The 27,978-nt window shown below is 42.1% G+C and overlaps 1 protein-coding gene across 1 annotated transcript in view; it reads left to right on the plus strand.

The window, feature by feature from the left end:
• syne1a (spectrin repeat containing, nuclear envelope 1a) overlaps positions 1-27,978 on the plus strand; it is a 126,780-nt gene that overhangs the window by 52,062 nt on the left and 46,740 nt on the right. The window contains exons 62-92 of the mRNA XM_030772170.1: positions 790-945; positions 2,269-2,433; positions 2,753-2,925; positions 3,296-3,449; positions 3,715-3,858; positions 4,336-4,500; positions 4,721-5,038; positions 5,358-5,513; positions 7,185-7,355; positions 9,739-10,065; positions 10,966-11,118; positions 11,533-11,700; positions 11,884-12,060; positions 13,884-14,030; positions 14,209-14,334; positions 14,546-14,722; positions 15,299-15,564; positions 15,675-17,832; positions 18,053-18,390; positions 18,573-18,717; positions 19,122-19,331; positions 20,608-20,906; positions 21,210-21,375; positions 21,613-21,768; positions 22,134-22,286; positions 22,549-22,731; positions 23,087-23,224; positions 23,411-23,596; positions 25,166-25,288; positions 25,724-25,906; positions 26,190-26,333. Coding sequence (XP_030628030.1) covers positions 790-945; positions 2,269-2,433; positions 2,753-2,925; positions 3,296-3,449; positions 3,715-3,858; positions 4,336-4,500; positions 4,721-5,038; positions 5,358-5,513; positions 7,185-7,355; positions 9,739-10,065; positions 10,966-11,118; positions 11,533-11,700; positions 11,884-12,060; positions 13,884-14,030; positions 14,209-14,334; positions 14,546-14,722; positions 15,299-15,564; positions 15,675-17,832; positions 18,053-18,390; positions 18,573-18,717; positions 19,122-19,331; positions 20,608-20,906; positions 21,210-21,375; positions 21,613-21,768; positions 22,134-22,286; positions 22,549-22,731; positions 23,087-23,224; positions 23,411-23,596; positions 25,166-25,288; positions 25,724-25,906; positions 26,190-26,333 — 7,725 coding nt within the window. The remainder of the gene's footprint in view (positions 1-789; positions 946-2,268; positions 2,434-2,752; positions 2,926-3,295; positions 3,450-3,714; positions 3,859-4,335; positions 4,501-4,720; positions 5,039-5,357; positions 5,514-7,184; positions 7,356-9,738; positions 10,066-10,965; positions 11,119-11,532; positions 11,701-11,883; positions 12,061-13,883; positions 14,031-14,208; positions 14,335-14,545; positions 14,723-15,298; positions 15,565-15,674; positions 17,833-18,052; positions 18,391-18,572; positions 18,718-19,121; positions 19,332-20,607; positions 20,907-21,209; positions 21,376-21,612; positions 21,769-22,133; positions 22,287-22,548; positions 22,732-23,086; positions 23,225-23,410; positions 23,597-25,165; positions 25,289-25,723; positions 25,907-26,189; positions 26,334-27,978) is intronic.

Here is a 27,978-nt window from a genome sequence, read left to right on the forward strand (position 1 = left end):
GTTGAAGTAGTGCCTACATAAAAGCGATCTAATTACATGTGTCAGTCTGCGTTGAATTTGCCAAGTCAACGTTTTGTCACAATAGAGGATTAGTCTGAAAATCTAATTAATTTCCCTTGCTTAGAGAGCCAACGGTTTCTCTCTGCCTGTTACAGAGCTCTGAGGACAGGATAACAGCTGGAGTGATGCAGAGAGATGGATAAAACAGGCTGGGAAATTGAAAAAGATAAAAACTTAGAAAAAAAATGACAGATAATCACCAACTCCTATAGTTTCTATTATTATATTTACTCCACTGGCTGCTGGAGTCTTTTGTCTGCTCTGCTGGCAATAGCAGGACATTTCCCACAGTTCAATGGTAGACCATACCCCAGTAGTCCTCTTATCAACAGCCAGTCCTCTTCTCTCATTCTCTTTCTCTTTTCATCACTCCTCTTAATCCCTTCAGCTCTTAGCATCCATCCATTCATCTTTGATATCATTCTTATGAGATCTGGCTCTTAAAATAACATATTTCAACCACTCCTATTGGAAGTAAAGAAATAAGAAATGTGTTTGGTTGGCAGTTTCTTATCTCCCACATGTATTTGTCTTTTTTCTCATACTTTTTGTTAATTTTGATGGATGCTACTCTGGTGAATCTTTGTAAATGGTGTATATCTATGTGTGTGTGTGTGTGTGTGTATTTGTCTCTTTGTCTGCGTGTGCATTTTTGTGCATGGCTATATTATTTCCACCTACCTGTGATCCTCCCTGCCTCCCCGGTGATTCCTGATCTGTGACTGTCAGTCGGTTCTGGACGAGGTTTCCTCTAAGGAGGCTGAACTGGGTAGACTGAGGGAGAGAGCACACCATCTGTGGGAAGGACAGACCACTGGCAAAGGCTTTGTTCATCGGGTTTGCCAGCTAGCTGCCCAGTACCTCGCTCTGAGCAACCTGACCAAGGTAACATCCCACAATGTGTCTTATCCTACCTGTGTCTCCCTGCCCCGGTATCACACCCCCACAGAATGGTATCTCTGCATGCTCATTCTGTTTGCATAGATTCAGCCTCAGTGTTTTGGGTACCTCTGGATCTCATCAAGTTGTCAAAGTGCAAGGCTTGCTTTTTCCTCCTCCTGTATGCTGACCCATGCACATACTGCCTGTGGGAGTGTGTGTGTGTGTGTGTGTGTGTGTGTGGAAGGGGCGGAGGGCTATTTGCAGCATTGCAGTTTTCACAAACATATGTGGTATGATAGTTTTCGATGCAATGAAACAATTTTATGTCTGAGGGAAAAAATATTGCAGCTGAAGTAGCAAGATGCACAAAGGTGAAGTTGGCCAACCCATCTTTTCAGAGAGGTGACCACCTTACCTGGCTTTCATTAAGAGAACACCTCTATATAAATATTTGGTCAAATATAATCCTGTTCCATCCAAGGTATTCTGCTCTTACAGAAATTGAGTTTCATTTTTCTCCTGCTCTATTGCTCCCATCTCTGAGCTCACTCTTCCCCTCAGTACATGTATAACCTTCGTGTGAAATTTAATTTGTGGCCACCATGAAATGGAGGTGAAATAGCTCCCTGGATTGTACGTTCATCCTCTATGATTAATTAGAATCTGTCCTGAACAAAATGGCCACGGTGACCAACACGTCTGCCCTTTCTCTCCGATGAAATGAAATGGAGGGAAAAAATGAGCTGCTGATTTGATAAATGAAAGTTATAAGGTTGCTTGTGAAAATGTCACTTTTTGCCAACATAGAGTAAATTTGGTTGTAATAAGGCATTTGACAAGAAGAGGTCATATTTCATGTTTTCAGAGTTACTCACAAGTATTACTACTGTTATGTGGAAATGTTGGGTTTAATCCTGGAATATGCATCTGAATCCTGGAATGGCCTGGAAAATGAAATGATGTTTAATACCTTCCTCGCCTTGTTTTATTTGAAGAGATGGTGAAATAAAATAATGTAGTAGGTATTACTTTGCTGCTGCTTTTGTTTCGAAGGATGTTTATTATCAATCCTCATGAGCCTGTGTCCTAAAGAGTATTTTTGTCCCCGATGGTGATCTGTGTATCTTAATCAGTTTTTTTTCTTTTTTTTTTCTTTTTCACATTTTACACTTTGCTCTCATTTTTGGTGAGATTATAAAAGAAAACGCAATGTTATTGTCTTCACTGGTCAAATGCAAAATAAATTAAAAAAAAACAAAACATTGGTTTCACGGAGAAATGAAGGTTCTTCCTGTCCAACTCACTTTTCCTGTCTTGTCTGTGTAGGAGAAAGCCTCGAGAATGGAGCGGGTTGTTGGAGAACACCAGTTCTTCTCTCAGGGTCTGAAGGAGCTGCAGACCTGGGTCTCAGAAGCGCAACAGATCCTCAGGACGTGTTGCTCTCCCACGGCAGACAAGAGTGTGCTGGACAGCAGAATGGGCCAGCTGGAGGTACAGCAAGAAGAACTTCCTCGTTTTCCTTAATTTGCTATTTGTCTTGTCAGTAAGGTGCAGGTGAACATAACGTTATTTTGCTGTAAGTAGGGGCTCCTTACGTGGTTTCTTAAACCGTGAAAGGGTGCACTACTTTTACTGCCATCCGTGTGAAAGCTAAAGTCACTTTTGGACCCAAAGCCAACCATATGACTGAGTTATTTTTAGATGGTGAATCAAAAGCAGGCCTTTGTTCATTACCGAGGACCAAGACAAGCTGTGCTGCTGGCAGTCATCGTCTGAGTGTGTGTGTGTGTGTGTGTGTGTGTGTGTCCAGGCTCTGCTCACGGCTCGGCAGGAGCGAGAGATCCAGCTAAAGATGCTCATCACCAGAGGTGAATCGGTGCAGAGAAACACGTCAGCTGAGGGTGTGCCCGTTGTCCGCAAACAGATGCAGGACCTCAAAGACTCCTGGGACTCACTCCTCTCTGCCACCATCCAGTGCAAAAGGTCCGAATTTTAAACAGGAAAATATGTTCATCCATTTTGACCTACGAGCTATTAGACAAGATTATAAAAGGAGAATATTTCCCTTAAGTATGGCAGTATCATAGAGTAGATCACATAAAAATGATTCAAAAATTACATTCGAACAAAGATAAGTCTTGAGAAGGTCCTTTTTTGAACAAAGTTTTTATGATTCCAGCACTTAGACCATCATAACCATACTCAAATGACCTATGCACTCACCAACTATTTATTAAGCCCTTGATTAGTGGAATTAGGTGTTTTAGCACTGGTCTAAAACAGGACAAGAATACAGAATTAAGCCCTGTTTTGGTGACTCTTTAACTCAGTTTGTGTTATATTGTAACTGTAGTCAGTTGGAGGGGGCCCTGTCCCAGTGGACGAGTTATCAGGAGGACGTGTGCCAGTTTGAGTGCTGGATGGAAAGGGTGGAAGAGAGTCTGGGAAACTCCGACAGACATTACTCTGAAATGAGAGACAAGACGGCCAACCTGGGCAGAGCCAAGGTAAATGACCTTAGCTCCTCTTTATAGAAACTGACTTTTTCTTTTTTGTTCAGCCTGGAAACTGAAGGGCTTTTTCTCTAATGTGTTGCCTTATTGTTTTTGTTTTCCAAAATCCCTTTTTTTTAAAATTCTGTAATGGTCATTTAAATGTTGTTTCATTTAAGCGTTGTAATGTGTTTTTTGCTCTCTCTCTCTCTGTCTCTCTCTCTCTCTCTCTCTCTCTCTGTCTCTCTCTCTCTCTCTCTCTCTGTATCTGTTTTAACAGCTGCTTTATGAGGAGGTCTTGAGTCACTGTAGCCCTCTGGAGACTATTGCCACCAAAGGGTCCAGTATGACAGAGCACTCTGCCACTCAACAGGAGGTCCTGAAACTGAGAGCGAGATACACAGCCATAAAGGAAAAAGCCAAAGTAAGTCACAGCCTGAATCACCTCTTATTTACCATTTGGCTGGAGTTCTCTAATTATTATATTTCTAACTGCAATATTTGAATTATCTGTTTATTCCATTTGAAATGTATGAGTAGTGACTCAAGAACAAAATGTCATCGGTATCAAGAAATGTCAAGAAAGCTCTCACTGGTGACGGCTTTATAATAGTAATTATCTTAATGTATTAAATTGATAAAAATGTTACTAAAATACATTTGTATCACTTATTAAGCTTTGAGGTACCCATTTGAGTTCTGTGATTATTTCTGAACACTGTTACTGAATTCTTAAACATGCTAAATAGCCTTCCTGAAAAGACATCCTTATCCACTGCAAGCAGCCAAGAGTCTGCCAGTCTGTAAGGCTACGTTAAACCTGGGAGACTTACCCATGTTTAGATGTTTTCATTTTGATAAAATGGCTTTATGTTTAAGACGTGCTCCTGTTTTGCCTCAGGCTGCAGTCAGTAAAGCAGAGGAGCTGGTTCTAGCTCACCAGGAGTACCAGAGAGACCTGCATATGTTTGAGGACTGGCTTGAACAAGAACAGGGGAGTCTGGGCCAACTCTCCAACCATGATGGAGATGTGGAATCCCTGGAGACTGCCATTAAGGAGGTGCAAGTGAGTGGCTTTCCTTTAACACTGATAATATGCTTTTTTGGTTTGGCACAAAGAATTATTGATTTTGATGACCTGCATTAATAACGCTTCTGAAAGTACAGTTACAAAAGGGTTCAACCTCTAAACAACTCTTAATCTGTTGCTTTTTGTCATCTATCTTCTCTCTTTTCCTCTCCACACTCTTTCTCATCCTCTTCCTCCCACATGCTAATTCCTTTAGATGCTTCAGCATCGCTGTGCAGATGGCCAGAACCTACTCGGTTCTGTTTTGGCAAGTCGAGAGGGGGTCATTCCTTGGGGTGTTCCTCAGATTGAGGATCGGGCTCTTGAAACTGTGCAGAGAGATTGGCATTGTTACCAGGACCGGCTTGGGGAGACCAAAGTCCAGCTGGACAGTGCCTTGACCAAGCTCCAACAGCTGGAACTTAGGTTCCAGACACTGGACAGTTGGCTGGAAGACATGGAGATCAAAACCAAGCTGAGAGCCCACCGAAGGTCTGATCTGACAGTCAAAGAATCCCAGTTACAACAGCTAAAGGTTAGTCATACACAAAGACTCACAGTAGACTAGTTTACTCCTGTTTCAGTGGTTTAAGATAGGTTTGTGATAGTGGTATATGATTTGTGGAAATCTAATGATGATGAACTAAGGAGACAGGATAGTTAATTCAGCAGCCTCTCTTACTGAGCAGTTTTTTGCATTTGAAACTTAGTATTTCTCATTTGGCCTCGGTAACTTTTCCAAATGCAAGTCTCTGCTTTGTTCATTGGATTCAGTAGCTTCAGTACTCTAAGAAAAGGAGATCTCATCTAATTCTCTCCTCTCATATCTCCCTCACTCTCACTCTCTGCTGTAGAGGTGGCACCAGGAAGCTGGGCGGTACCAGGCTGATGTGGAGGGTCTCAGTGTCCTGGCTCAGCAGGTTCTGGAAGATGCTCACATAAGTGGACGGGTCAGCACCAGGGTGACCCAGCTTACAGCCCGTTACCATGCCCTGCTTCTGCTTTTACAGGTGACATGACAGTTTTACCACATCCTCATAATTAACATTGTCCCTTCTTACAGATTTTATTTACGCGACAGAAAAAATGACCAGATACAGTTTATTGGTTACGCTCAAAATAATTGTGTTCATATTTCACCTCTGGTGTTTACTTTTTTTTTTTTACTTTTTTGTGCTAAAACAGTTGAACTGGTATCAGATTTTTTTTTTTTTTACGATTGAAGTTACAAAACTTTACTTGAAAAATAGCTCAGCATGGCTTATTGATTCCTTAATGTCATCTTCTAGGTTTCAATGGTTTCAAATAATCAGTAATCAAAATCCAGTTGCCGACTATAGCTCCAAACCGCACAATGGCTTGAAGGTCTTAACTGTACTTGTATGTTAGCAGTACGCTCAGTTTCAAAGACAGATTTGTATGCAGATCTTATCATATTTTACTAGTGAGAACAATTTCTACTTTGAGCATTAATGTGCCACTTTTTTCTTTAATGCGGTCGCTTGAAAAATTGCTCTGTTGTTGACACCAACTTTATGAATGTATAGCCAAAGCAGCACCTTCTCTCGGTGGACCCTGATATCATTAACTTCTGCCCCTGCTGCCAAAACACATTGATGAGTCTAATTTCTCAGCTGTCTAAGCTCTGGAAAGAGACCAACTCAGTAAAACAGCGTCTCTTTATCCGGTGTCTCCTCTTGGGAGGACAAAAAAATGCCGAGAGAGAAATCGATGTGGCTTGCGCTTGTAATTACACAATACAGGAGCCAATCTCTCCCTCCCGGTCCAATACAAGTGCTACCGCTGCCGTGGCAACAGTGGAATTGATTTTTACACCTGCTGTAACACTTCTCTCGCTTGCACCTCACCACTTACACTCGCTCCGTGCCATGGAGATGTGGGTAATTATTCTGTGAGAAACGACACCCGACCATATGTGCCACAGTCAAGAGCTGTTACCTCGCTCTCTCTCTCTCTCTCTCTCTCTCTCTCTCCCTCTCTCCCTCTTGCTCACTCACTGCGTCTCCACTTAGTCTGGGAAGGCATGCAGTCAGCATTAACGTTAATTGGAGCCTCTGGCACTGGGGTGTTGAGAGTAGAAGGTGTCAGAAAAGACAGAGAGGTGAAATGTCTTTCTCTTGGTGTATAGTGTCTTATACACTGAGTGGTTAAAACAGACTATTCTAAGTGTACCTGTGATGGCTTCATTGCAGTGAGACGGTTTTCCAGTAAATCAGTTTCTGAATAATGCCAAGGTTAGCAAAAAGAGTAGGCAACCACATCATGAAATTTCAAGTGAAGACTGGTCCTCAGTCACATTTAATACACATGATTTCTGCCACCTAATTGATTGATGCTCACACGGAATACTAATACTCAAAGATACATTTGAGTTCAGGGACTGCAATCCGTCAGCAAGTCGTTAACGTCCTGCAAAAACATGATGAGAAACCTGTCAAATTTATGAACTGCTTCTATCAGCTTAGTTAACACTAAGATGCCACATATGTCTTTCTACTGCAGCAATCTCTAGAAGGCAAAATATATTTGCTACTTTCCAACATTATGAATCAGAAAACAGATGGACAATCTGCCTATGTCACTTAATTACACATTAGACATCTACTGCAGAGCCTACATAATCATATTCAAATTTATGTTTATGATCCTATCTCCTTCAGGAAACAATTAAACAGTTGCAAGAGGAGGTCCACTGCATCATGGAAGCTCAGAATGCTTCCAGAACGTTCTCTGACTGGCTCAGTAGCATGCGGCAGAAATTTGAAGCTGCAGCTTCAAGCAAGCAGGATTTGGATCGTGTTGCCATGGAGAAGATGATGAAGAGACTCGAGGTATGAACCCTAATACAATACGGGTGGTTGTTTTATCTAAAAAACCTATCCTGGACAGGAGTTTTATTGTTTGTTTTTGTTTTTTTATTTGCGTGGTTGTCGGCGGTTAGGGTCCACAAGGGATATTACTGCATCAGTTCAAGCATTTCATATTGCCCTCACAAATCTTTCCCAAACCTGTTACCAAGTGCTGCACACCTTTAGCCTCTGAAAAGACCAGACATGTAATAATGCTTGATTATATTTGCAAGGGTTTAAACTTCAATTTTAGTGTATGATGTTTTTGTTCATTCTGTTTAAATAGGAATAGAGCTTGGATGAGATCAATGCCACTAACAGACATGATTGTAAAAAAGTTTCTTACATTTGAAGAGTTACTGCAGCCTGGTGATTTCCATTTATCTTAACTGGAGTGTACCTTAAAACCTGTCCTATTTTTAGAGGTACAGATTGTACTGGAGTGTTACACAGTCTCACTCTAGTGCATGGTAATGTATGTCTCTGTGGGCTTGGCACAGATATTTGTCCACGCTGGAGATAGTTTGTGAGTGTGTGTAGTGAGGTGTGAAGAGAGAGTATTGATCATACCCTTACGAAGACGGAGCATAAGAGCAGCTTTAGGAGAATAGGAGGAAGCTGCCCACACCCCCACTGTGAGGGAGGCAATGAAGAAGTAGTATGTCTGTGGACCCTGCTGGCACAGACAGTGTAATTGATGCAATGCCCTTGCTTCTCACCATCTCATACACACACACACACACACACACAGACACGCACACACATGCACGCACACACATGTACATGCACACACACACATGCACACTCACATTCTCTTCATCTGGCTCAGGCTTATCATATAATCCATGTTTTTGGGATCAATGTCCCTGCAGAGACGCTGTAGAGATAGGAACATGCTGTCAGTCCGCTCTTTCTCTCTTTCTCTCTCTCTCTCTCTCTCTCTCTCTCTCTCGCTCTCTCTCTCTCTCACACACACACACACACACACGCACGCACCCTATCTGTGGTTAAATGGAATTAAATGAATCACAGCAGAGTTCTCATTGACAAAAAAAATAAACTATTCTTCACAGAAAGAACATTGTACCTATCGGTCTAACATCGTATGATTGTAACATTGTGTCTCTTGGATAAAAGGATTCAATAACCATTCTTGAATCTAACTCTCAGTTACATTTTGAACCTTCCTTATCTTGAGGACATGAAACATTGTTGGGATGTCCAAACTATACCAGCTGCCTGTTGTAAGAGACTCAAAGTAATTGCAACAATACACCACGGGCTGGCCTGTACCACCTTTTGTTGATATAGCAGGCTGGTGAAAGCTAAGTAATATCATATAGAGGAGATAGAGGAGGGGAAGGGGTGGTGTGTGTGTGTGCATGTGTGTGTATGTGTGTGCGTGTGAGCACACCGCTAGTTGCCTTGGAAACCCCGCTGCGGCAGAGCCATTCAAAGGCCGGTAATTGGGCCTTCCTTGTGCATATCTGGCAGTGGCCACAACAGGCCCTCTCCACACAGGTGTCAGAGGCTCTGCAGGCTTCAAAGAGCCCCTCAGAAAAGTGGAGTTCACACAACTTCCACTAGCAGCACCCTGCATGGCAAGACAACTGACAGGCTTCAAAAAACAAAAAGAAAGCATCTTCAGTTATAGAGGAGGGAAAGTGGGTATCCTTTGATTTGTAACTTTTTTTTTTTCCCCCCCACACCTTTGAAGGTACAGTTATATGTCAGCGCGAAATATAAGAAAGTTCTGTTCATGTTCCAACCTGAGAAATCTTCCTCTGGGAATGTTTTTTATCTTAAAGAGGAATCTCAATCAAAAATTTGATATGTCTAGTCTCAGCGTGAACACGCTCTGCATTGGACGAATAACACAAGTCCTTTAAAGATGACCTCCCAAGACTTTCTCTTTACCAGACTTCAATGAACAGTCCTCTTTTCCACAATGAAAAAGAATCTGTGGTAGTAAATGAAAGCCCTGACCCTATGACAGCTTAAAAGATTGAACTGCTCTTCTGAAGCCTCAGAGTTAGGAGTCTGTTTATAACTATTTCATTCCATGTTTTTCTCAGAAACTGAGGAATAAAGCATTTTTTATTAGTCTGATTTTTTTTTAAATTGTTTATTCATTTATCTTACCAAATTCTATTAGGTCTCCCGTGTTCGTTATGCATGAGATGTCGACATACTGACATTGTGACATTTTTAGGCTAAATTGCTAGACTCTTTCATTTACACAAAGTGTTTTATAGATTTTGTACTCAGTTGGACTCTGCTTTGACATGATAGCGGCATAATCTCTCATGTGCTTATGTGTGTGTTGTGGGTACATATCTTACACACTCCATCTTTTTGCCTCCAGGTGATGCAGGGGGAGATAGACCAGGCCAACGGCCTGTTGAAGACTCTCCGGGAACGGGCTGAGCAGGCAGTTCCATTCCTGAATGAGACAGGAGCTGAGAGGCTGGAGAAGGAGGTGCAGACCGGGCGAACCCAGTTGGAGGAGCTGGTGACGGGGCTGCGAACGGAGCACACTGCAGTGGAGAGGAATATTCAGTTGTGTAAGGAGTTTCAGGACAGATACAAGAGCCTGGTGCAGTGGCTTATGGAGACACGAGCAGTGCTGAGCAGTACTGCAGAACCCAAAGTTGAACTCTACCAAAGGAGAGCCCAACTCGCCAAGTACAAGGTAGAGAATGATGGCTCTTACACTGTAATTATTTATTTGGAAAACTCGCCCCTGAAAATTGTACAGCTCTGATGTTTTTGCTGTCTGCATTTTTCTCAGTGAAGACCAGAACTCAAACGCTTTCACCTTCATTTGGTTTCAGAGGCCAGTGGAAAATTCTGTTTCATTCAAGCGTAGATTGTGACTTTGACACGTAGTTGACAGTTGTGATGAGTTTTTATATGTAAAACTATGAACTGCCTTAATCACATTATGAACTGTCATGACACAGGATAAAGGGTTGAAAAATCCCGTAAATCTTGTCACAATTTTGTTTTTCACACTTTTGTTTTCACAGCCTTGTTTTTCATAACCTATCATAACCTTTTTCATAAGCTACAGCAAATTTATCTCTTCACATACATTTGTAAAGAGGGCATACCTGCTTCCAGCAAGCATTATGAAACATTATATCCTATTATAAAATCTTATTGTACAACCTTATGATTAACATTTTATTATAATGCATTGCTTATTCTAGTGAAGTGTCGCTTAAAAAATGCTCTATATTTCTCTGTCAAAATTTTAATTTAGCTTAGCTCAGTTTATTTGCACAAACCTTATTAAAATGAATGGCTCTACAGAATGCTGAGTGTGATTTGATTCCTTTGTTCCACAGCATGGAAATTAATTAAGGAAATGAATACCTTGACATTACTAGGAGGGTCCCAATTTGTAAAATAGCATCATTTTTTAAATGGTGTGCACTTTGGAAGAATAAATTAATCTACATTAGCCTGGGAACCTGATTGCTTGAACTCAAAAGCCTGTTAGCAGTTTGATCTTTCCAACAGTTGGTGAAGTGTTTAAACTGTGCGTGTGTTTTTTTTGTTGTTTTTTTTGTTCCTGTGCTGTGTTCAGGCTGTAGAGCAGACTGTGTTGTCACGGGGTTCTGCCATCAGGTCTGTTCTGGAGAAGGGAGAGGTTCTGTTGGCTCTGGTGCGTTCTCCATCCATTACTGACAACCTGGACAGGCTGCAGACAGACTACACTGACTTGTGTGCCACTGCAAGGGTAAAATGCAATAAGACATTTGAACTCCCTATCGTAAGGCTTACATAAGCATGTAGTGCGTTGTAGAGTGATATCACTCGGCGCCTTTGACATTGACAATATATTGTTAACCATGCAAGTATTTTGGAAAATTTAAGACATCCTCAGACTGTTAAGAATCCCTATAAAGATCAATTTGAAGCCCTGTTTTATGGTTGAGGGTAAACGGTTCAGTGTCATTGTGGGTATAAGCAACTCTTTCATGTAACTCTAGACACTCTCTTGGATTTTGCAGTGTATTTTTGGAATGATTTATATATCTTTTTAATGTGTGAACAGGCTTTATTACGTTAGGCATGAATTTATATACATACATGTTCCCCACAGTAGCTGCATTGTCTGTGGTACCATAATTGTATTTTAATTTTCCTACAGGCCCACGTACTGAGGATGGAGGGACTAGTCAGGAAGCAGGAGGCTTATCACTGTGAACTGCAGGAAATTGAAAAATGGCTGCTGCAGATGTCCAGCAGAATGGTGACCCCTGACCCCTCCCGAGGCGATGACCTAGAGGCAGCCACTCAGCAACTGGCCAGTCACAAGGTGAACTATCAAGAGCCCCTCAAACACAACCATTCCTTTGAATTACAAACAATTCAACTGAAAAAAAGAGCCATTTTCACACTCACTGGTCCAGTCTTTACTGAGACCACACCCATGTCTTAACTGTGGAAGCTCACTTGATGAAAGCTTGGAATATATATGTATGAGTTCTGTTCGCCACAGGCCATTATGGAGGAGATAGCAGGGTTTGAGGAGCGTCTCACAGGGCTGAAGGAGAGAGGAGATGACCTTGTGTCCGGTTGTAGTGAGCGACTCCAGGCTAAACTCCGCCAGCAGATTCAGAGCCACCAACAGGGGGCCAGAGACAGCTACTCTGCCATCTGCAGCACTGCCCAGCGTGTGAGTGCCAACCGTCCAACGCTGCTCCAATTCACGCGCTTATTGCCAACTTACCAGTGCAATCTTAACTTGTGAATGCCAACATGTTCCCTCACTATACATGAACCCAAAGACCAAACACAATAGTCAATACTTTGAATATGGTTAGGTACTGTTCAGTCAACAGGCAAAGTTCTGTCCTGTATTTTGCGAGCCAGATCTTTGGGCGTTATCAAGAAGACATTGAACTCTTTCTTCAGCCATCCTTTTTTAAAAAAGATATTTTCTTCTTATGCAAGGACAACTATCGCCCACATTTATCGATTCTGAGTCCACCAAGTAGCTATTTCAGCTTGCCAACTGACCGATGGCTATCAGCATTTTTCCAGCCACAGTGGATTAACATACACTCTGCCAACTTTTCCCACTCTGCCAATCTATCCTAATTCTGTTAATACACCCATTTGGCCAATGCAGTCCTATTCATGCAAAGGATGCTTAATTGTCAACTGTCCTCTTCCTCATTAATTTTGTACTGTAAATAAGGTGGTAAGGTTCTGAAGAGCTTCCCACCTCAGCCAAAGTATCTACCCAGTCAACTAACTGTACCTAATTTATAACTGCATCTACCATCCAAAGTAGATCCTGCCAAAGACAATTCTGCTTTGCAAGTACTTACCATTTTAGTAAAAAAAAAAAAAAAAAAAAAAGCAGAGGAGAAATCCCTGCCAACCCATGTCAATTGGCTCTCTTATACCAGCTCTGCCTCACAAATCCAACCTTATCCTCCCCAAAGCAGCCACCTGGTTCTCTCTAAAAACCTCATCCACATGGAGCCCCTATCTGCCAAAAGAGTGTCACTCTGCGCAATCTGACACAGTGCCAGCCTAGCCACTCGTAAGCAAACTACCCAGTCAATTAAAATACCCTCCTAGTTGAGCACTCTTATGCCACTATAGTCCAGTGCTGTCAACATGACTCTCAACATTCATAAACTCCTCCTTTCTCTACCAGTTACTGCCCCCTACTGACACAGTTTTGCGCCAACCTTGTTTAGCCCTGCCAGCACACTGCCACCTTGCAAGTCCTGCCACCTTGCAGGCTAGCCACACAGTGCCAAAGCTGTCAGTTGCTTTGCCAACCTTTCTCTCTGCCAAGGCAAACCTGTCATTGATTGGGCTCTCCCCCAGCGAGGGCCTTCGAATTAAGAATGTCAGTCAGTGATGGCTTTTGTCTTCATGTGGATAAGAGATGTCACAGCATACAACACCTGTCATATGTGCTTGGTTTGTATGACCCAATTTAGCACTCTTGACAGTGTGCTTCATTCACAAAATGCTGCAGTATTTCTTCTGTGGAAGTCTTATTTAATAACTAAGAATACATATGTTTGAATAAAAACTGTTGTAGTGCATGTGTACTGAAGGACATAAGGACATATTATGTAACTGAAGGCTAAATATATTTTAATGAATTAGAAAAAGTGAGCAGTTTGATTGAGTTCAATTGAATGACTCAATATGCTGTCAGTCTTGATTATTTTCCAGTTTAGATCAATACTGCCAATATTTGACCACTCAGTACACTTCCTCTCTGGTTATTGAGTTTGTTTGGGGTCTAACATTTACTTTAACCATTTCCCCATGATTGCAGTGGTCACAAGCATCAATGGCAAACAGAAATGACAAATTTTGGTATATTGTAGAATTCTGAATGTTAAACAAAAGTCTATAATTTCATTTTAGTGACGGTATAGAATTGATAATGTTTTGAATTTCCAATCTAGAGTGACCAATTTGTTTTGAGTATGTAGTCTATGACTGATCCTCACACTATCTCTATAGGTCTATCAGAGTCTGGATCGAGAACTGCAGAGACACGTCAACTTGCGGGACACCCTGCAACAATGTCAGACATGGCTCTGTAGTGTACAGGAGGAGCTACAGCCCCATACACAAGCACCATGCTGTCTTCAGGAGGCACTCACACAGGTAAATAACACTTCTGGCTTCTCTTAGGCTACATATGGAAGCTTCACTCTGCCTTTAGTTCAGTCATGACTGACAACAGCAAAGAGGCAAACCCTGTTTTCTGATTGCCTTAGCTAGACACTATTCATAACTTGACTGTTTTTTTTAAATTGTCTTTTTTTTTTAATCATTCATGTAGGTAAAGCAGGAACGAACCTTGCAGGAACAGGCCAGTACCTACCTGCAGCTGGTGTGTTCTACATGTGATCTGTCAGATGAAAATGTGAGGCAGATTGCTACAGAGATCCAACAGGTTAAACTCCAGGTGAGTGATCTCTGATTCCATTCATGTTGTCATCTGACAGAAAAATATCTCAGAACTATGACAAAAATGAAAAGAAAAAAGTATTATTACTTGTTAGGATGTCAATGAATTATGTATGTCAAGCCAATGCAGTGCTTGCAGCATTCGGTTTAATGTGGTGAGCTTTTTGTGAATAGGTATGTATATGATTAGAATTGTGCTCTGATTTTAGGTAGAGGAGAAGATGGTCATATCTGAAGAAGTGGCAGAGAGCTGGCGAGAGATCCAGGACCTGCGCTCTGATCTTGAGTCGCGTCTCCGTGAGGCTGAGCAGCTCCTGCAGAACATGTCCAGGAGGCCAGCTGAACTTGAGCCAAAGATTGCTCAGAACCAGTTGGAGCAGGCCCAGGTAAATATCAGAGTTGTGTCCCTAGAGGGAGGCATTTTAAGAAAATAAAACTAGGAAAAATTATGAGAAATTAAATGAGGCCACAATTTTCAAAACAAGGGTTGACCTAACATGTATTAAGTTGCCATATTAAACACAAAGGAAAAAATGGAATCAAGTTTAGGTGTTTGCCTGAAACAGTAGATCAGTTTATTTAGAATGAACTCTGTCCTATAATGAAAGTGCAGATCACTTTATCTTCCATCACACTTTCTGGCATACAGCATCACACTTTAATTAATATTGCCCCCAGATTACACGCATCAGAGTAATTACGGACGTGAGAATTGACTTGTCTATGCCAATAATTACGGCATCTGAGCAGACCTCTTGCTGTGCGTGGAAATAACAGATACTATAATTTCTGGTTATAATCAGAGCCATCAACAAGAGAATAACACAACAAATTTCCTAAGTGCATGCACTTGGACAATATATTCGCCTTTCAGAGCTGCCCATTTCTCTTGGCGAAATGTCAATCAGTTAACAATTTCAGGCTGCGTGTAATAATTATCCACTCTATTCTGTATCTAAAAGGATTTCACCCAGGAGCTCCAGGACAGACAAGCTGATTTGAACCAGTTGAGGGAGAATATTGGAGGGCTAACAGAGGGTCAGGAGTCCCCTGACCTTAGGGAAATTGGCCGTCTGCGCCGCTCTTGGCTTGAGCTGGGCCGGCAAGCTGCAGAATTGCTGAAGCAAAGGGAGGAGGATTTACAGAAGGCTGGAGACTACCATGACTGCATTGCTGCAGTAGAGGAGTTGTTTGACCAAGTGTCAAAGGAATGGGATTATCTGTCCAGGTACACCACTCAGCTTCCCTTTCCTAAAAAAACTCAAATGGGCTAATGTCTTATAGCAACCCTATAATGCTCTTACTCACCTAACAAGCAATCTATTTTATATTTTTCAGGGCAGACATAGAGAGCACTTCTGAACACATGGACTCCTTGAAAAAGTTGTTTACTGACCTGCAGGACCAGAGATGTATGCTAGAGGACCTGAAAGAACAGAAACAAGGAATCTTGTCTCGACTCAGCCTGGAGGACAAGGACCTAGTTAAGGAGCAGGTTGGCCATCTGGAGCATCGGTGGACTCAACTGGAGATGCTAATCCAAAAGAAGATCCAAGACTCAGCCCAGATGCTGGAGGACTTAGGTCGTGTAGAAGAGCACCTGAGGGAGACCCGTGAGTGGGCAGAGGAGCAACAACCAATGTTCTCTGAGACTTTGAAAGCTAGTCCTTCCCCAGACATGGCTCAGAGCTTCTTGTTTGACCACTTGACCCTTTGCGCTGAACTGGAGGCAAAGCAACAGCTTTTAACACAGACCATGTCAGAAGTCAGCTGCATTGCCACTCAGTTAGGTCTGAGTGAGAGGAAGAGGCTTCAAAATCTGGTTCAGGAAGCACAAGCAGAGGTGGAATCGCTTGGGGTAAAAGCAGCACAGCGACGCAAATACCTCAGCAAGGCCTTCACTGAGCAGACACAGTTTCTTCAGGCCCTCAGTAAAACTGCTGGATGGATTAGACAACAGGAACAAAAGGCTTTTGCTGAGGAGCATGTGGCACTCTTGCCAGATGACCTCTCAAAGCAGGTACGGACTTGCAAAAATGTCGACAGCAGCTTAAGGGCTTATCAGGGGGAACTGGCCTCACTTTGGACACAAGGACGAGATCTTGTTAAGGATGCAGCAGAGGAGGAAAAGGCTGAAATTCTTCAAAAGCTTGAGGAGTTACAAAGCACCTTTGATACTGCTTTACAGAGATGTAGTCAGCGTCTGCTGGACCTTGAAAAGGCATTAGTAACCAGAAAGTACTTCAAAGTGGACCTGGAGAAGATCTGTCAGTGGTTGACAGAGGCAGAAGTAGCTACTTTTCCCGCAGTTGACTTTAGGGGGAGTGATGAGAAACTGCAGAACCAATTGGCAAAGTACAATCAGTTTCTGGAACAAGCGTCAGCCTATGAGAATCTTTTACTTATTGTCCAGAGGGTGGGACAAGAGATGCTCCCCACCTTGAATGAGGTGGACCATTGCTACCTGGATGAAAAATTAAATGCCCTTCCACAACAATACAATGGCATTCTGCTGTCAACCAAAGAGAAGCGAGATAGAGTTCAACAAGTGATTCTTGAGAGAAGGGAATTTGAGTCTCTCATTGAGGTGACCCGAAAGGCTTTAGAGGAACTTCAGGATCAGTGCAATACCTTGGAGAAACAATCTTTTAGCCAAAGTTTTGAGGAAGGGGAACAGTTGCACAATGATTACAAGGATCTCTTGAGAGGTCTTGCAAATCTGTTCCAGGCAATGAAAGACCTGAGATGCAAGACCCAAGATTTCCTCAGCACAGGACAGCCTTATTCATCTGAAGTGATTGACCAGTTAGTGACTCTTCATAACAGACTAAATATATCAACAGAAGAAAGAGTAAAAGAACTTAAGAAAACTTTGAAATCTTTGAAAGATCACTGTACCATGTCCACAAAACTGAACAATGGCATGAGTGCTATTAAGGAACAGCTAACTGAACTTGATTCTGAGATGCAATCAAGTTCCATAGATAAATTGTCCAAACTCTACTCCCTGACCAAAGATCTAGAAGAGGTGAGCTCTGACCTAGAGAATCTCTCAAGACAGACTAAGGACTTTGTCCTGTATTTTGACTCTGTGAAGCTTCGGACTCAGGTGACCTCTCAAGAAGAGGAGCTGCAGACACTGAGGTCAAAGATCAAAGAATGTATCACAGTGTGTGAGAGCCAGCTTAAGGATAACATGGACTCACAGACTCAGGTCAACGGCACTTTGTGCTGGCTCCAGAAGCTTAGGGATAAATTAATGTGCCCTTTGACCTTACAAGAAGTGAAAATCAAGAAAGTTCAGGAAGAGGTCAAATCAGTACAGGCGCTAGAAGGAGAGATGCAATGCAGACTGAGGATACTGGATACTGTAACCCAAAAGGAACGACAGAGGTACAGCAGTGAACACAAAACATTTCCTCAACACTTGGAGACCAGTCTTTATGAGGTGGCAAAGCTTGAGGCTGACATCCAGAAAGCGCTGTCCACAAAACAGGCAAGACCATCCCTTTGTTAATTACTCATATTTACAGTCTGTAAAATTTGTTTACAGACATAGTCTATAACCTGTTTTTCATTGTTTTAGCTTATTTTATGTCTGCATTTGCAGTTACCTGAAGTCCAAAAAAGGGGAGCCTCTAGAACACTGCAGTATGTCTCTTCTACATGTTAGGTCAATGAATAAACTATACTAAAACACTGTCTTATTCACACAGGCATCTTTGGAGTCGATTCTGTCACTTGTACAGAGGTACCAGACTACCATGACATCAATTCAGCAATGGCTGGAAGAGTGTACTGCTTTTCTTCAGCAAGTAAGTTTGGAGGTAGACTTGGAAAACAACGCAGAGAGCCTCAAAGAATTAGCAAGTATTACAGCAAAGGAGCAGACCTTCAAAAGTGGCATTCAAGAACTGAAGTCATTGTGCCCAGAACTGGCACACTTCGTATGCCCTGTTGTCATGGAGGCAATACAACAGGACATTGAGGCTCTTTGTCAAAGTGGAGCAGAGCTCAGCCAGCAGTTGAGATCTCAATCGGACATTCTCCAGAGGTAATGGATAATCTTACTTTAGCTTTGACTTGGGTTTTTGCCACTGTCTTTTGTCACATTGTGTTGAAATGTTATAATGGGATGAGAATACAAGGTAACTACTAAATGTTTCTCCAGATAAGCAACAAGCCATTGTTGTTTTTATGCATTTATAACACTTTTACCTGTATTATACTTTTCAGCTGCGCAGCTCAGTGGAAACTCTTTAAGGAAGACAGAGAGGAGTTAATCAGGCAGATGAGTGAAGCTGAGAAGAGGATGGCAGAGTTCACAACAGCAAAAGCAAACTCCATCCAGCATGCTGAGGACAAGCTCCGTGCTCACCAGGTTATTGAATAATTAATTGTTTTGGGTTTTTTTTTATTTGAGAGAGAGTGAAAAAGAGGAACTACAGAAAATAGCATTGTTACTGCAGTCTTCTGTGTCACTCCACTTCACAGTCCTGAGGTGTCTAAAAACCATTACAGGTTTCTGTGGCCACCACATTGCCATAGCTTAATAAGCTACCAAGAAGCCATTGTAGATCTTTCATGACTCTAAGTACCAATAATTTTGAGGAACAGGGATGTACATATGACAGATTTTAGGAATCTCAGTTTCTCTGTTGCATGATTCAGTATTGTGTAAGTACCTGACACTCCAGGTTTTGATATTGTTTTTCAGAAGTTTTTTAAAACCTTTTTTCCTGCTCTCCTCGCCCTCTCTCCCTGTGTCTTTTCTCTCTTCAACAGGCTCTCCTGTCACTAGCGGATGGTTTTGAAAGCATGTTGACAAGGTTTAAAGAGAGATCAGCCAGGTTAGATGAGGTTGGCACTGATGCCACTGTTGGACGCTCTGTTTCTGTCCTATTTCATCGCTGGACTCAACTGTGCAGCATAGCAAGAGCTCAGCAGAAGGCACTAGAGGACACTGTGCGGGACTGGAGATGCTTTGGCGAAAAGGTAAGGAAGTTATGCATAGAGAAATAAATCCTATTTGTCAGGCCGGCTCTTTGCAGGGTCCTTATGCCAGAGATCTTTTGTGACTAAAAGCATTAACTGTGGATGTGAGAGACTTGTTAATCCAGTAAACACACAGTATGTGCATCTATGAGTAGACCAGTTCACTAAAGGCAGACCTGTAGCCTCCTGCATATGAATGTAATTGAAATGTGAGCTGCTGTTACCTGTGTAATGTGCAATTTCTTAAGTCTCACACTGCTGACTCCCAGATGTTGTAACCACCAGATTACCAGACATCACATAAGTGAAATCAGTTAGTCCCTTACAGTGGAACTGTTGAATTAGGTCACTTCAGGCAGTCAGATCAGACCAGGCCATGAATAATGACCAGTTTTCAGCGGGTGATGTAATGGTTGGCCAACTGCCCATGGATTATTTTTGGGCCAGTGTGGAAGTGGCCAGCTCACTGCTTGAATAAACCTCACTGCTGTCACAGGAAATAAGGTCATGGGACAGGAAATGTGTAAGTCACAAAATGGCAGAGCACCCCATTTTTGTTTCCAAAAGTATTTTGGTCCATGAGAAAATTTTCATCATTGGGATGTAAAATGAGGATTTGTAGTAGAGCATAATTTTTTAATGAGAAAATATTGTAAAAAATGAACATGTTCAGAGTATTACCATCATTGTTTTATGATCAATAGTCCATTCAATGATAGCTCAGTGCCAGGGCACGTTTTATGAGTGAGACTTTAGAAACACTTTGTTTTATCTGTCAAGCCACAGGTAAACTGAGGACATCCCCTCCACTTTCTGAATGTGTTGTTGCCAGGCATTTGGTGTGTATAATGGTACTAAGGGAAGTCGGACAGTTGGCAGGAGGAAGGTTGTGTGTGGTGGTTTGACTGGTGTTCCGTTTATGATCTCATCTGGCTTTAGTGTATGCATGAGGGGATGACATCACTCCAAAAAATGACTCATTCCCCCTGCATGGTTAGATGTAACAGACAGAAGAGCAACAACTGTGAATTATAAGCCTGGGTTTTGCTCCTCTGAGGCTGAAATTATTGTCCAGATATCAGTCAGTTGGTGCGACAACTAAAACAGCAGTAGTGCCCTTCCCATGGCCAACCAACTTTACTCTTGGTAAATTAGTGTCATCAGCGTAGATTTATTCTCCCATAACGAGAGATTTAACCTCTCTTCCAGTCGACACCATGTATATCTTGAACTTATGATGGGTGTATGAAACAATGCACTTTATCATTCTTTTTAGATGGAGAAGGCAAAAGCTGTGTCTGAGGACTTACACAGCCGTGTTCCTGATGGTGTGGTGGAGAAAGCAGCCAACAGGGCGGCACTTCAGAGTCTGCTGGATTACCATGACTCCTTCAGCACAGAGGTGGAGAGAGAGAGCTCCACCCTGACCCTACTGAAACATCATGCACTCAGCCTGCTCAGTGAGACAAAGAGCAGCACTCTAGCCAGCCCTAGCAAAAAGTTACAAACCACCTCCAGAGAACCGCAACCTGTCTGTTTACAAGAGATAAGGGCTATGCAGGACAGATATGCAAGGTACTATACTAGCATTACCACAGAAGTGCATACATGCTATAGAACTGGATAAGTTATGTGTGTATATTTCAGTGAGGTGTGTGCGTGTGTGTATGTCTGTGTATGAATATAGCAGTGAGTGTCTGTATGTATAATTGCATCTCTGCATTTCTATGTTTGTGATAAGTGTTGGTCTATACATGTTTCCGTGCATGTGTGTGTGTGTGTGTGTCTGTGTCTGTGTGTGTGTGTGTGTGTGTGTGTGTGTGTATGCAGGTGTTGTACAGGGACTGTTAACTCTGCTTACCCCTCTGCTCCTCCCAGTCTCCTTCAGCAGGTGTGCGTTAGCAGGCAGCAGGTGCAGACAGAGCTGCAGGAGAGAGAGGAGGTGGAGAGGGACCTGGGACGGGTTAAAGACTGGATTCAGGATACACAGAGCTTGCTGCTCAGCCCCACTGCTGACCTTGACTCTCTGCTGTTGGACCTGGAGGCAAGTTTCTACATCCACTATGAAACAAAGCATCTCATTTCTGCATCTTCTGAAATGTTCATAGGCACCAGATCTATACAGATAGTTATTTACCTCAAAGGAATATGATTATGAAATATCATAATATAGGCTACTGCATTAAAGCTGGACATGTACATTCAAATTCATGCTTTTATTATCGGGGTCCACTGAACACTGAAAGATCCGTTTTGCTGTAACGTTTCCTGGTTTTTGTAGGCGGCACGCGGTAGCGTACTGTCTCACCGACAGACAGTGGAGAAGATTGCTGATCGGCAGCAGAATAAGTACCAGGACCTCCATGTTACGCTACCATCTGAGATCCGCACCCAACTGGCAGAGGTTACTTTGGCTCTGGGGTCTGCTGAGGACCAGGTAAGCTGTTAATATTTCTCTGCTTTGCCTCCAGAGGGCACTATATTATAAGATATACTGTATTATTGCCAATTGTGCTCAAGATAAAACATCAACATCCAGGTGGGAGTGACTGACTATACTAGAGTTGTCATCTCATTCCCATAGTTCCTTGTATGTTATAGTGCACAAACACTCTTCAAACAGTTAAATGAGGGTCACTCAGGAGCTTCAAGACTGAGTCTGAATGAGGTGACCTTGTCCAGACTGGCAATTAAACATTCAGGGAAGTGGCTACTGTGGGAACAGGCAGAATAATACTGCTGTAGAGTGTCAGCTTAAACCATTTTAAAATCATAATAAATAACTATTTCTTCTCTGTCCAGGTCCAAGCGAGGGAACGAGAAATCCAGCAGGCCAAAGATGTTAATGAAGACTTCAGCTCCAGAATGCAAGACTTATCTGAGAAAATCAACCTTATCTCTATGAAACTGAAGCACAAAGCTACAGACATAGAGCAGGCTAAAGTAGAGACCAAGGTACTAATGTGCAAAAGCTGCCTTGCTCTATCGACATGGGCGTCTTCAATGAATGAAACGAAGTTGTCCACATGTATAAAATGTTTCTAATATTGTTTCTATTTTGGGCACAATGGTTAATGTCAGATGTAAAATTAAACGGCAGGAGGGTTTTCTTTTTGATCTATTAATAATTCATTCTGTTATTTTGAAAATGTTTTGGAACTGTGGAACATAAAAATTGAAATTTCCCCCCGCCCTCTCTGTCTCCGTGCACATGTAGAGTTTGTCTGAGGAGCTGGAGGCTTGTGCCCGTGCCCTGTCTGAGTTAGATGGAGCCATTCAAGAATTTGGGGAGCAGAGCCCTCTCTTGTCCAGGCAGCTGAGTGCCCGACTGGCCAAACTGACAGAGATTCACAGCCAAGCCAGCCGGCAGGCGGAATCTCACACTGTTCGCCTCAAGAAGGTGAGTGTTCTGGTCCGAATTTCACTAGGTTTTCTCATGAAGAATCAAATAAGCATGAGAGAGCTATTGTGTCGGATGCCCACACTAAGATCATGCCCTTTCTAGTTTCCTGAGAGATAAGGACGGCACTTAAACACTGATATATTGTGTTTGTTGATGTATATACTCATAAATTTGTTTGCTCTTTTGTCTTTTGGCCGTATATCCGGGTGATGTTAGAAGTAAAAATGTGAATAATTGACTTGTTTTATTTATCAGATAACCTGTTATTTTTCAGATTATTATTTTACTGTTCATCCATGTTTGGTTTCTGTGTGGTAGAGGTGCTTTATTCCATCTCTGATATCTGTGATAGGCAGGGAAGCACTTTGCTGAGTTCAATGAGATGCTGGGATTTGTCCTGAACTGGACAGAAAAAGCTGAGACTCTCCTCTCAGGAAACATCATCTGGAGTCCCGCCTCCCAGATGCAAGAGCAAATCAAGGCCCATCAGGTAGGACAGTGGAGATGAGTGACATACACAGTGACCAATCATGCCGGTAACAGCTTTCACATTTGAGGAAAAGATGCTCATATTTACCAGTAATTGTAATGACCGTAAGGCATGGTTGAGTTTTAAGATGAAGGTTGTTTTTAACCCAGACAAGTGGTTCTGATATCTCAGATCTTCTGTTCACAGGTGTTGCTACGGGAACGGCAGGATCTCCATGGTGATTTGGATGGTATGGTGGAGCGGATTGCGTTGCTAGGGGAGGTGCTACAGACGGAGGTCATGGAACAGCAGGTCTCTGAGCTGAGCAGACACACAGAGGAGCTCCAGCAGAGAGCCAATTCACGACTGCAAAGTCTGCAAGATGCATCAAAGGTAATGTATGATCCAGACTGAGCAGTGATTACCATGGTAGTCAGATGATGCTCTTGTCTTACACACTTTATAGGGTGGCTCAGAAACAGCGTTAAAGAACACAAACAAAATGTACACACATAACCTTGCATATGTATGTATATACATATGTGGAACTGTTGGGTGTATAGTGCCATCTAGTGGTGATGTTAATTAATGCACAATGTTTTTGTATCATTCCCCTAAGTGAGACACGAGCCCTAGACAAAGGTCAATATTTTCAAATTGATGGTTTTCATTAGACTGCTCTAATGGCCTCATCTTGTAGAGAACTATTACTAATGCACAGACCTGTTAGTGAAAATCTGCTGCTATGTCTGTGCTTCATGTTTGTGCGCATACCACATATATTTTGTCTGGTGTCATAATGCCATTATCAGGTTACCGCACCAGTACGAGGGACTAAGACAATTACTGTGTCTTCAATATCCAATCATATCTTATTTCCAACCCTAGGAAATGCTGTCAGTGTTTACTGGCTGCACCAGTATTGTTATTCTCATGTTGAACAGATGCCACTTTGAATACCGTATCATTTCTAAAAAAGAGAGGGACAAAAGATGCTTGTGCTTGGCAAACCTGACTGAGCTCATAGCAGGGCTCCAACATGACTCTGTTCTCTTTGGCACAGGGTATAGAAGCATTTATTAAAGCCATGTTGTTCAGTGATTCACATAATGTTAGTAAGTATTGGGTCAGAAGTAAGGATTGTCAGAAATTGGAGTGGGGTGAGGTGAGGTGTTGAACTAGTCTTAAAAGACAGCCAAGAAATCCTGCTTTTGTAGGCACCTTTTCCTATTTGTCGTTTCTGTCTCAAACTGCCTGTCCAGTGTTGAGTAAGGGTTCCTGGGTAGAGAAAGGAGTGAATGCCCGTCTGTGAGTTTCTCTTCTGGGGCTTCCCTCAGAGGCTCCAGCTGTCCCAGAATAATCTCCTTATCCCTGAGTTACTGTCACACAGGGCGACAGCACAACAAGACTTTTAGTGGATTAGTTTCTTGTTAGTGCTAATGAAACAACATTATGAAATCTACCTTATGCATCACAGATGGTATGTTTTTTTTTCTTTTAGTGCCCCATGTACAGATATAAAGGAGAAGAATGGCAAAAAAGAAACATATCTGAATATAATGTGTCATTTCTGTTGTCAAAACATTAAGGTTATATATTACACTTTGTCGGATATGAGACATAGTGAATAAAATGCTCCTACATAGTTTGTTACCATTTGTTCATTTGTCTCCGTGATCTCCTCAGTTCACCTGATCGTACTGTCAATCAAACATTATAGTGTAGACAGCAGAATAGAACCTACTATAATATCATAGTATCATGTCTGTGACTATTCACAGTCAGGACATGTTATGAGGTGTGTAATTTGCCCGTGTGTGTGTGTGTGTGTGTGTTTGTAACAAAGGTTTACATATATTTATTCTCTCAACACATGTAGCATTCCGTACAGAATTATTATATAGCATTATTATGTTCTCTGTGTTTATGGCAACCCCTCTGTGTGAACCTGGCTCCCTGTAGGACCTGGGGCGGTTGGAGAGTGAGGTGAAGGCCCTCCATGCATCTTTAGAGCGAGTCCAGGTGACCCTCACCTCCCCGGAGCTGGCACACCTCAGCCTTAGGGAGCAGCTGGCCCACAGACAGGTAGTGCATTTACCCAAGTGCATCCACAGACAAATATTCATTAATATTCACAGAACAGATCATGGCAGAGTATTGTTCATGATTAGATATAATACAGACATTAATACAACTAGCATAGGTATTCATTCTGTGCTGAGAGCAGTATTACATAGTTAAAACAAACACCTACTGAACATGGTAACCGATTTGGTACGCAGGAACTAGTGTAGCACAAATGCTTTGTCTCGGGCAGATACATTTACAAACATCCACCTCAAAATGTACATATACGTTTTTAGTCATAATACATATTGGTTACCATTGTTAAAATTCTGTGTTGAGATTGAAAAGTATCTATGTGACCCTCAGCTGTTTACAGTGAGTCCAGGCTCTGTTGCACGGTGTCCCAGTGGAAACATCTATACAATTCAGTGTCGTGCTAAACTGTTTACACAGCTCCTCTTGGCGGAGATGGAGGGTTTTAAGCAGCAGGTTGAGGTGGTGCAGCTGTGTCAGAGTGCCCTGCGGCTGCCAGAGGAGGTGGTGCTGAGTCTACCCCTTTGTCAGACTGCCCAGAGTTTACAGCAGGAGACCAGTCAGCTTCAACACACCACCATCCAACAGTGCAATATCCTACAGGTATGGACAATATGCTTCTGACGCAATGCCACAGAAACTTACAACACACACACACACCTCACACATCTCACACACACACACACACACACACACATACACGGTTCACAGTTTATGGAGTTTGTAGCAAGAAACCACTGCACCACTGTTTGCATTCAACGGTTCAGTAACCTGCAGACATGGACAGTAGAACACATCTAAACACACACACACACACACACACACACACACAGACTGAAGTCACCCAGCTGTACTGATGATGTTCTTTGCTGAACTTATTACCCAGGAAGCAGTGGTGCAGTATGATCAATATGAACAGGAAGTGAAAAACTTGCAGAGACTGATAGAGGAAGCCCATCGTGTCATCCAGGATCGCCCTGTTGCTACGGGCAACATACAGGAACTGCAGGCCCAGATTCAGCACCATGAGGTAAGCAACAAAAGCACAAACACAAAACAACACACAAGTGGAAGAACCGTAAAGTCATTCCAGAGTACGCTCACTCTTTTTACGCTCAAATTCTACATGTAACTTACTGTGGCAACCCAGTCAGATGTGAAAAGTAGTATACCTGGTGACTGAAAACCACACCGTGTGTTGTCCTGTGAGTATTCTATAGTAGAGAGAGGATGTGACATCTGCATTTCTCAGATAAAAACCGCAGTCTGTGCCACATCACTATGCGAGATGTAAAACTCAGATTTGATTCCACAATAGTCTCTAAATACCTCATGTCAGACTTGTCAACCTGGATTGCCAAGTTTGCCCACTGGCTTTTCTTTTGTGTATTTATCCTGTGACTTTATTTGACCTGGTTATCAGGATCTCAGTCTGTTTCTGCAATATGTATTTCTTATCCAGTTTACAGTGTTAGGTAGACAGCTGTTCAAAAGGTTGGTCTCATCAGGCTGGTTTTCATTGCCCTGGATATGGTGAACTGTCAAAGCTTATTCAGCAAAAAGCCTCCAGTTTGTGTGTCTTTGGACTCTCGTGACTGAAGTCTACACTTGAAACAAACATCTCTTTTTTTTTATTATTTAGCCGATACTCCTCTCCAAAATGGCTTGGAATCATTGCTGTCTGTATCAGACATCACACACCCCTGTAGTTACACCTTGCCCATGGGCACAACTCCAGTCATGAAATCTGAACTCACAACCCTGTGGTCATTGGACTGATTCACCTTTTACGTACCACTTCCAAACAGATTCAAAAGTAATCCACAGCCTGAGAAAACAACAGACGTTTGGTTGATACAAGTGACATTTGAATGAGATCAGACGGGTAACCCTGGAGAAAAAAGAAACAGCGATTTTATGACAGGCAGAGCACAATGATGAAACAGAATAGAAGAGTATTTTAATAAGTAGCATAAAATATAAATTAAACAAAGTAAAATAAACTCAATGGATAAAATCCATAAGAGGTGGAAGTCACAGGCCAAAATGGTATTAAACTTCTGAACTGTAGCACATTTGAAATCATACATGGAGCACATCTATGCATATTACACATATTACACATATCACAGTTATTGTGAGTATGATTGTCCAAAATTTGTTGAAAACAACAGCTCCTTTGTAAGTGCAGGATAGTTCTGAATGGGTCACTGTTGCTTTTCACTTAATAATTTACTGTACTTTTACTGCCAAAACAAAAGATTCTCTCAACACTGGAAATGGCTTTTTTCCTCACATCTCTCTCTCTCTGTGTCAAGGTCATGTTTTAATGATAGTAGGGAAAAAAAGGCACGGTGTTGCTTTTGACTGAACGTGTCTTAATAGTTATGTGAACACAAGGAAATTTTATTCATGTGAATAGCAACAGTGTGCATGAACTGGGTACACATGTACACACACTGGGTGCATGGGTACACATGTACACAAATGAGAGAGTGAGAGTGAGAGCGAGAGAGAGAGAGAGTCAAGGTCTGTTTGCAGGGCCTTGAGATTCTATTCATACATGATCACTAGTTCACTAGTAACCCAAAGATCCACTTTATTTGACCAAGTTTCTGTGTTCATCCTTCAAATCATATACTTTTATTCTAATCATTTATTCTAAATTGTTTTCA

This window comes from Chanos chanos, chromosome 4 (assembly GCF_902362185.1).
Source record: "Chanos chanos chromosome 4, fChaCha1.1, whole genome shotgun sequence".
Classification (NCBI taxonomy): domain Eukaryota; kingdom Metazoa; phylum Chordata; class Actinopteri; order Gonorynchiformes; family Chanidae; genus Chanos; species Chanos chanos.